General features: G+C 46.8%; 1 protein-coding gene across 1 annotated transcript; it reads left to right on the top strand.

Moving 5' to 3' along the window:
• The first annotated feature begins 655 nt into the window (after window positions 1-655).
• LOC133933270 (nuclear factor 7, ovary-like) lies at window positions 656-2,950 on the top strand. The gene is made up of 2 exons (XM_062380248.1): window positions 656-971; window positions 1,056-2,950. The coding sequence occupies exon 2, from the start codon at window positions 1,073-1,075 to the stop codon at window positions 2,453-2,455; it is 1,383 nt and encodes a 460-aa protein (XP_062236232.1). The 5' UTR covers window positions 656-971; window positions 1,056-1,072; the 3' UTR covers window positions 2,456-2,950.
• The last annotated feature ends 7,331 nt before the right edge of the window (window positions 2,951-10,281 follow it).

The raw sequence follows: 10,281 nt of genomic DNA, 5'->3' as shown, positions 1-10,281 counted from the left end.
ATTTTAAATGGCCGTGGCAAAATGGCTCATCGGCGCCCCATGGAACACCGCCCCTGAGTTCACATTGACAGATCTTCACGAAAAATGTAACAGGAAGCCCGCCATTTTGGATTTAGTGTTCATTTTTGCAATTTTTCATATTTTTATAATTTTCCTAATAAATGTTTTTCTTAAACACAAATTTTGTATTAATTAATCTTGAATAAGTCTGAATTTTTTTAACTGGTGAACTCCATATCCTTCATCTTTGCTAACTACTGATGTGGTCATTTTGGTCAAAGTTAATTATTAAATTATTAATCAAAGTTCCAAATTTGTAGTTAGTACTTTCATGAGACTTAATCAATAAATTGGCTCTTTTCCCTATCTTTGAATGCTGGTGCCCCGAGGTAGCTTTAATGTAAACTAAAGTTATTATTTGATGATGTCATACTTTTTACTGCACTCACACACAAATAAATGAGCAAACTTGAGCTGAATTTACATTATAAAACCCTGTTTTAATTTTCCGACACTGTTTCGATTTGTTTGCACTTTTTTTTCTGTCTCTTAAATGTGACTTCAGCTCTGCAGTTACGTCACAGACTCCCCCCCCCTGCACATCCTGTTATTTAACTTTCACTTTCACTCGAGCAGAACTTCCTCTGAATATTGAACACTGCGAAGATCACAATCATATTTAAGCAGCTATTTTACAACCAAGTCTCTTGTCTGTGTGAGCTTGTTGCTGCCAAATTACTTTTGACCAGTTATCAAATCCAAGGCTTGAATAACTTTTTACAATCGTGTCCTGACACACCAGAGAAACCAGGAAACATCTTTTCCTTCCAGAAGAGACGCAGGCTGAAAACCAGACGATCACATTCACCTTCCAAACCAAAGTAAACCAAACCAGACCAAACGTCCTGAGTGAGTCCAGCTACAGGAGAGAAGAGTCTAACTAAAACCTGCCGACGCTCCACACACCGACTGTGAGTTTAACAAACACCTCGACTCAGAGAGGAAGTAAACCTCAGTGAAGTTTGTGGAGCTGTGACTGACTGACTGTTTTTCAGCTTCTCCTGGAGACTCAATGGCTTCCAGATCAGCAGAGGATCTCTGCTGTCCCGTCTGCCAAGATATCTTCAGAGATCCTGTTCTTCTGTCATGCAACCACAGCTTCTGTAAATACTGTCTGAAGAGATGGTGGAAAGACAAAGAAGTAAAAGAGTGTCCATTTTGTAAGAGAAGATCTTCAATGTTGGAACCACCTTGTAACCTGGTGTTAAAGAACCTGTGTGAGACCTTCTTACAGGAGAGAGATCAGAGCTCTTCACATGATCTCTGCAGTCTGCACTCAGAGAAACTCAGACTCTTCTGTCTGGACCATCAGCAGCCAGTGTGTCTCATCTGCAGAGATTCAGAAAAACACACCGACCACAGATTCAGCCCCATCGATGAAGCTGCACAACAACACAAGAAGCAGCTTCAGGAAACACTGAAGCCCTTGAGGAAGAAGTTACAGTGTTTTGAGCGTGTTAAAGGAGAGTTTGAACGAACAGCAGAACACATTAAGGTCCAGGCCGGAATTACAGAGATGCAGATCATGGAGCAGTTTAAGAAGCTTCATCAGTTTCTGGAGGAGGAAGAGGAGGCCAGGATGGCTGCACTGAGGGAGGAAGTGGAGCAGAAGAGTCGGATGATGACGGAGAAGATTGAGGCTCTGAGCAGAGACATAATGACTCTTTCAGACACAATCAGAACCAGAGACGACGAGCTGAGAGCTGAAGATGTCTCTTTCTTGCTCAACTACAAGGCTGCAGTGGAACGAGTCCAGCAGCACTCCCTGCTGGATGATCCACAACTGGCCTCAGGAGCTCTGATAGACAAGGCCAAACATCTGGGCAACCTGACCTTCCACATCTGGAACAAGATGAAGGACGTGGTCTCCTACAGTTCCGTGGTTCTGGACCCAAACTCTGCTCATCCAGAACTCGTCTTGTCTGAAGATCTGACCAATTTGAGACGAGGAAAGAGACAGAAGCTTCCTGACAATCCAGAGAGGTTTGCTCAATACGCCTCAGTCCTTGGATCTGAGGGTTTTAACTCAGGGACTCACAGCTGGGACGTCCTGGTTGGAGACAGTAGTGACTGGTCACTGGGTGTAAGAGCAGAGTCTGTCCAGAGGAAGGGAGACAAACTGTCTGGATACTGGAGAATAGCTTTCCGTGGAGGGAAATACAAAGAAGTGTCACCATCAGCATCATCTGTTCTCTCTGTGCAGAAGATCCAGAGGATCAGATTGAAACTGGACTGGAACAGAGGAGAACTGTCGTTCTCTGATCCTAATACTAACAAACGCATTCACACCTTTATCCACACTTTCACTCAGAAGATGTTTCCATACTTTAACACCAGAGGTCATTTCAAGCTGTTACCTGTGAATGTCTCTGTGACACTGGATCAGAGCAGTTAGAGATAAAGATTTTACTCATGTTTATGAATTCTGCTGAATTTAAATGTTGAAGTTGTTATATTAAAACTTTGTTTATTACTCCCTTTCCTTCTCACTCATTTTTATTTCTCCTGTCGACTTTGCCACGTCTGTAAAAAGATTTCATTATTTTCTGATGTTTATCTTTGGTTTGTTTTTAACTTTCGTTGAACATGTTTTCTATCATTAAATTTTTTTTGTCTAGATGCATAAAGTCGAGCAAACTGATGAAGATCCACATAAAAACACATTTATCATAACAGCTGATCATTGTTCACATTCAACAAACTTTTTTAAAACTCACACATGAGACATGATTCATGTTTAATCACATAAATTCTGTTCACATATGAAATAATCCAACATATAAGAAAATGTTTCTGTTTGATGTGATGAAGTCAAAATGATTCTGTCTGTAACAGTGTTTATTCAACAGTAGCCTAGTGATGTGACTTTAATATTGTGATAAAAATAATAAAAACTACGAAACATAAACAGAGCTCGGACCTTTTTTAAGTTGAAAAGTAAATATAACATTATCTGTCATTTAGTAGGATTTAACACTCAGATAAGTTCACTAGACTTTAAACTGCACCTCAAAAGGGACCTTTCCCCTGTTTCATGAAGTGGTAGCATAACTGAGCTAATTACACTAGGCCTATGCATAGGACTGTTAATTTCTATTCATGTGATTGTGGGAATCTAGTAAACTGGCCCCTGTGATGTGGTTCAAGGCTACATGATCATCCGGTAGGCAGGAAACAATAAAAGTCTACCAGGTTCAGCAGAGGGTCCCTTGACTCTGGTCCATGCAGATTGCTGCGTTGGACATCTCCCTTTAATGCAGATATGTCAATTGATTGTTGCAGCGTTTATAGTGCATTGGATTGATTGTATGACTGTGATCCTTCCAGGGTGATAGCCGGTTGCCAGCATGAGAGAACGGGGGCAAACATAACTGATTGTAATGTTCATAGCACCGTAAGCTTCTTTCTATAGCACTGAATAGCAGAGGCTTGTTCTATCCAGCTTATGTCTCGCTATGTCTCGCTACAGCATTTTTTTGCCTGTGTTTATCAACACCAAAACATGGGTATTGTGTTAACCATATCTGTATCCTTCAGTGACGTGACCACAGGCAAGCTGCCGTGGCGATATAGAGACCCTGAAGTGTCACAGTAACACTGGAGTTCGGCCCCCGTTCTGTATTACTGTGCCAAAGGTCTGTGTGTTTGAAAAGAGGCTGATATCGGATTTCGTCTTTAAGAATGTTTTTTTTTCCTGAACAAACCAATGCAACATGTTGGGCTGGCAATTAACGTGTTTTGTTTTTTTCCTTAAAAGGGACAAAAGTTGTAGTTGATACTTTCATGAGACTCAATCAATAAGTTGGCTATCTTTCCCCTTCCTTTGAAGGGTAGTACCCCGAGTTAACTTTAATCAATTCAAATTGTTATTAAAATGTATAGCCTCTCCTGGAACCGTCACCTTATCGTGGTGGAGAGGTTTGCGTGTCCCTGTGAACCTGAGGGCTGTGTTGTCTGGAGCCTTGTGCTCCTGGTCAGGGCCGGTCATAGCACATTTGGCGCTCTAGGCAAGCTTCACTCCTGGCGCCCCCCCCCCCCCCCCCGATTATTTTCATTATATTATTTTTTCAAAACGATTTTCCACGAAAACTTATAAAATTATTTCTTCCTTCGTCGAAATTGTTTGGACACACACACTAACCATAAGCCTCAATGTGCTAGCATGTTCTGACAACACCAAGGAGGTACGTAACCCTTCCGTTTTCCGCTCATTTTACCCTAATGTTTGATTTATTTTTTTGATGTCAAAATATTGGTCGGAGATATATGTTACGGGTCCCAAGATTGATACCACAGCAACAAAGTATATCCGTAGAATACAGCAGGAATGCAGCAGCAATAACGACAGAGCCTTCAGTTCCTCATCCAGTCTGCATCTTATTCAATTTAAACACAATTTCAAGCACAAGCATTTCTCTGAGTGGAACTGCATTTTAAAGTGCATAAAACATACATTCAATTATTATGGTGTCTCTTTACTTCAAACATCTTAACATACATTATCACTCATAAAGAAATATAAACATTTACAATAAAGACCTATTGAATTAGCTTTTAACTGGTCTTTATAATGCACAATAACAATACATGACTTAATTACAGAGTCTGTGTGTGTCAGAGCTGAACTACACACTGTAAAGTAAACAATATACTATCGCGACCCGCCTGCAAGACGACGTGCAGATAAAATAAACACCTATACAGGTGAATGTAGCCCCGCCCACCTAGTGGTGCGAGTGCTCACTGCCCAGCGGAGTTTCTCAGTTTTTACCAGTCAACACGTCTCAATGACACTCGTGGTGATCAAGCAAAGCTTTAGGAGGTAACGTAGGTGACTCTCACCCACTACTAACCTGTAGAATACAGGATGGATGCAGCAGCAGTAAAGACACGGAGCATTCAGTTCCCCATCCAGACTGCACCTGGCATGTGAGTGGACGTTACCCCCAAAGAGACAGGACGGGGTGAAACTGCTCCCGTGCCAAACGTTCCTCCTGAGTGCTGCTGTCATTTACTGATTTCTCTAATGAAACGTAAACCCGAGTGACTATCACGTATATTATTAGGAATAATCTTAAATGACTGTTAAAGTAATTAAACACAATGTTTTGGGGCATAACACATATAGAAGGGGGCACAAAAAAACTTTATTTTTTTTGCTGGGCGCAGTTTTTGGCACCCCCTCTGAGTGGCGCCCTAGGCAACCGCCTATGTCGCCTGTAGGAAAGACTGGCCCTGCTCCTGGTAGGGTCTCTCATGGCAGAGTGGTCTCAGGTGAGGGGCCAGACTAAGAATGGTTCAAAAAGCCTCAATGAATATCGAAAAAAGAGGAGATGGGACCCGGCCCGGAGGAAGCCCGGGGCCCCCGTCTGGAGCTAGGCCCAGACGGAGGGCTCGATGGCGAGCGCCTGGTGGCCGGGTTTGCCACGGAGCCCGGTCGGGCATAGCCCGAACAAACTACGTGGCACCCCCCCTCTCTTTATCTCATGGGCCCACCACTTGTGGCAAGACCCGTTGGGGTCGGGTGCGCAGCCACATGGGTGGCAGCGAAGGTCAGGGGTCTTGACGGACCAGACCCGGGCGGCAGAAGCTGGCTCTGGGGACGTGGAACGTCACCTCGCTGTGGGGAAAGGAACCGGAGCTTGTGAGGGAGGTGGAGCGCTATCAGTTAGATCTGGTGGGGCTTACCTCCACGCACAGTCTCAGCTATGGTACCGTACTCCTGGATAAGGGATGGACTCTATTCTTCTCCGGAGTTGCCAAGGGCGTGAGGCGCCGGGCGGGTGTGGGGATACTCATAAATCCCCGGCTGAGCGCCGCGGTGTTGGACTTTACCCCGGTAGACGAGAGGGTCGCCTCCCTGCGCCTAAGGGTTGTAGGGGGGAAAACTCTGACTGTTGTTTGTGCGTATGCACCAAACAGCAGCTCAGAGTACTCGGCCTTCTTGGAGACCCTGAATGGAGTCCTGTATGGGGCTCCAGTAGGGGACTCCGAGGTTCTGCTGGGTGACTTCAACGCCCACGTGGGCAACGATGGAGACACCTGGAGAGGCGTGGTGGGGAGGAACGGCCTCCCTGATCTGAACCCGAGCGGTCGTTTGTTATTGGACTTCTGTGCTAGTCATGGATTATCCATAACAAACACCATGTTCGAACATAAGGGTGCTCATAAGTGTACCCGGTACCAGAGTACCCTAGGCCGAAGATCAATGATCGATTTTGTGATCGTGTCATCTGATCTGAGGCCGCATGTTTTGGACACTCGGGTAAAGAGAGGGGCGGAACTGTCAACCGACCACCATCTGGTTGTGAGTTGGATCGGGGAATGGGGGAAATTTCCGGATAGACCTGGTAAGCCCAAACGAGTAGTGCGGGTGAACTGGGAACGTCTGGAGGAGGCCCCCGTCCTAGGTATCTTCAACTCACACCTCCGGCGGAGTTTTTCTGGCATTACTGTGGAGGTTGGGGGCATTGAGCCAGAGTGGGCGGTGTTCAAAGCCTCCATTGCTGAAGCTGCGGCGGCTAGCTGTGGCCTCAGGGTCTTAGGCTCCTCAAGGGGCGGTAACCCTCGGACACCGTGGTGGACACCGGTGGTCAGGGAAGCCGTCCGATTGAAGAAGGAGGCCTTCCGGGATATGATATCCTGGAGGACTCCTGACTCGGTGGCAGGGTACAGACAGGCCCGAAGGGCTGCAGCTGCTGCCGTGTCGGAGGCTAAGCAGCGGGTGTGGGAGAAGTTCGGAGAGGCCATGGAGAATGACTGAGGAGGTCGTCGGACGTTGGAAGGAACACTTTGAGGAACTCCTGAATCCGAATAACACGCCCTCTATGTTGGAGGAAGAGCTCGAGGTTGATAGCGTTTCATCGTCAATTTCCCTGGTGGAGGTCACTGAGGTGGTCAAACATCTCCCCAGTGGCAAGGCCCCAGGGATTGATGAGATCCAGCCAGAAATGCTAAAGGCTCTGGGTGTTGAGGGGCTGTCATGGTTGACACGCCTATTCAACATCGCGTGGGAGTCGGGTACAGTGCCAAAGGAGTGGCAAACCGGGGTGGTGGTTCCCTTGTTTAAAAAGGGGGACCAGAGAGTGTGTCCCAATTACCGGGGCATCACACTTCTCAGCCTCCCTGGTAAAGTCTACTCCAAGGTGCTGGAAAGGAGGGTTCGGCCGATCGTCGAACCTCAGATTGAAGAGGAACAATGCGGTTTTCGCCCCGGACGTGGAACTACGGACCAGCTCTTCACTCTCGCAAGGATCCTGGAGGGGGCCTTGGAGTATGCCCATCCGGTCTACATGTGTTTTGTGGATCTGGAGAAGGCGTATGACCGGGTCCCCCGGGAGAAACTGTGGGAGGTGCTGCGGGAGTATGGGGTAAGGGGGTCTATCCTCAGGGCCATCCAATCCCTGTACTCTCAAAGCGAGAGCTGTGTTCGCGTCCTCGGCAGCCAGTCAGTTTCGTTCTCAGTGGATGCTGGTCTCCGCCAGGGCTGAGCCTTGGCACCAATCCTGTTTGTGATATACATGGACAGGATATCGAGGCGTAGTCGTGGTGGGGAGGGGTTGCAGTTCGGTGGTCTGAGGATCTCGTCACTGCTTTTTGCAGATGACGTGGTCCTCATTGGATCATCGGCCTGTGACCTTCAGCACTCACTGGATCGGCTGGCGGCCGAGTGTGAAGCGGCTGGGATGGGGATCAGCACCGCTAAATCTGAGGCCATGACTGTTAGCAGGAAACCGATGGATTGCTTACTCCGGGTAGGAAATGAGTCCTTAGCCCAAGTGAAGGAGTTCAAGTACCTTGGGGTCTTGTTCGCGAGTGAGGGTACTATGGAGCGTGAGATTGGCCTTTAGAGTCGGAGCAGCGGGGGCGGTATTGCGTTCGCTTTACCGCACCGTTGTAACGAAAAGAGAGCTGAGCCGCAAGGCAAAGCTCTCGATCTACCGGTCAATCTTCGTTCCTATCCTCACCTATGGTCATGAGGGCTGGGTGATGACCGAAAGGACGAGATCAAGGGTACAAGCGGCCGAGATGAGTTTTCTCAGAAGGGCGGCTGGCGTCTCCCTTAGGGATAGGGTGAGAAGCTCAGCCATCCGTGAGGAACTCGGATTAGAGCCGCTGCTCCTTTACTTAGAAAGGAGTCAGCTGAGGTGGTTCGGGCATCTGGTAAGGATGCCCACTGGGCGCCTTCCTTGGGAGGTGTTTCAGGCACGTCCAGTGGGGAGGAGACCTCGGGGAAGACCCAGGACTAGGTGGAGAGATTATATCTCAACACTGGCCTGGGAACGCCTCGGGATCCCCCCGTCAGAGTTGGTCAATATGGCCCGGGAAAGGGAAGTCTGGGGCCCCCTGCTTGAGCTGCTACCCCCGCGACCCGACCCCGGATAAGCGGACGAAAATGAGATGAGAGATGAGATTCTTTCCGATAACCAACTTTATTGAACACCCAAAGGCACACCATTTCTTGGTGTGACGCTTAATGTATCATATACACAACATATATATGAATCCTGAACAAAAGTATGAAGAAATGCATAAACAGAAACTGCACTGGTTGTTGGAGGAATACAACTGCAGTGCAGTAACAAGTTTATTTTTCTATGTTTTGTTGTAACACATTTGACTTCAGTTTATCTGTGTGGATGCAGTTTGAAGGCAGAAACAATTTCATTGATTGTTTTAAATCTCTGTATACCTGCACATTGTTTCAAAGTAACATTTAACTCAAGCCTGATGAAGGAGACAAGTGTTCCCCTCCGCAGCTACAGCATTTGTGAAAGCCAGTCAATATTTTATTTTTCCAAGAGTTTATTATATTGTGTGTCATGATGGAGAGTTAGCGTATCCACTGTCCCATTCAGGACATATTATGAATTTGTCTGAATGCCCCAGCACCTACTTCGGCTGATGTTGGCACGGCAGCACCAGTCCAAGTGCAATAAGTGGATTTATGACCAACAAGATATTTGAGCATGACGATAACCTCCTCTGGTGTTTTGCAAACAACAGAGCCTCCTATGAGTTGGATAAGACTACAAAAAACATAAGAATGAATGTTCTTATTTAACAGACCTCTGGTTGAATATGGGTGGATTTCAGCCAACTTTATATAAAAAATAAGATTCACAAAGGAACAATCCCTATATGTATACCTAATATGGACCAGTGAGATATCTTTGCCCTTAAATGAGTTCCGCCTCATGCTGCTCAACCCTGTTCCAAATACTGTTTCAAGGATATGTTATTGCTGCCTTGAACAAATTTATTCTTAATTTGTTGACACCAGGGGACAGCCAGACAGAGGAGCTGTTTGGCTGTGCAGGGAACATGACCATCAGAGACCTGATTGATGTCTTCCATCTCTTGATTAGCTTAAGTAATGCCTGGGTCATGCTGGGAGTGGCTGCAGTGCATGACAGCAGCGTTGCTGATCGTTGTTCACACAGGACGCATGCCTGCTGCAAAGCTGCTATGTCAGGTGTCTGGTATGAGCACTTTATTTCCTCAAATAAAAGTACTCCACTAAATTATTTGCATCTTCTGGCTCTACAATAGTAATTACAACCTTTATACAAATGAATGGAGTCATTTGTCTAAGGCAGCGGTCGGCAACCTGCGGCTCCGGAGCCGCATGCGGCTCTTCAGCCCCTCTGCAGTGGCTCCCTCTACAGTGCATGCTGCGCATATTTTTCGCGAAAGGTGAACTTAACGAATCAACGTGAGTGAACGTAGCGTTCACGCTCATTTTTTAAATAATCATCGTATCAGGCCATCATGAAATACCAGGAGCGGATGAATGTGTGTGTGTGTGTGTGCGCGCTCCCAGATAGCCCACAAACACACAGAGCTGGGGCTCCGCCCCCCGCCCTTAGCCCCGCTCACTCTCTCAGAGAGACACAGTGAGATCGGAGCTCGTTCACGAAGAGCAGCCTCTCAGTGACTGACCGGCTGCTTCTCAACAGTGGAAACAACGAGTTTCTCTGGTCTCAGCTGATCAGAAATCAGCTCCTAAGCTGCTTGATCAGAGCAGAAGCTCCAGTTGGTTTGTACCGAGCTTCAGTTTCTGTGTCCGCAACTAAAATATGCGTCACATCCTATTACGTCCCGGAGCTCTTCCCTGCAGGTCGCTAATCTATAGTTCTGACCCCCGGCCTCGGTAAACTAATCATGGATAAATCCCAGAAAAGAAGAGTCTGGGAGGGAAATAGAGTTTAATTCTGCGTG

This window comes from Platichthys flesus, chromosome 3 (genome assembly GCF_949316205.1).
Source record: "Platichthys flesus chromosome 3, fPlaFle2.1, whole genome shotgun sequence".
NCBI lineage: Eukaryota > Metazoa > Chordata > Actinopteri > Pleuronectiformes > Pleuronectidae > Platichthys > Platichthys flesus.
This window is presented reverse-complemented; position numbering and strand designations above follow the sequence as displayed.

What these genes read in the sequence shown, in the direction of transcription:
- LOC133933270 (XM_062380248.1), top strand. Translation starts at nt 1,073, where the DNA reads ATGGCTTCCAGATCAGCAGAGGATCTCTGCTGTCCCGTCTGCCAAGAT.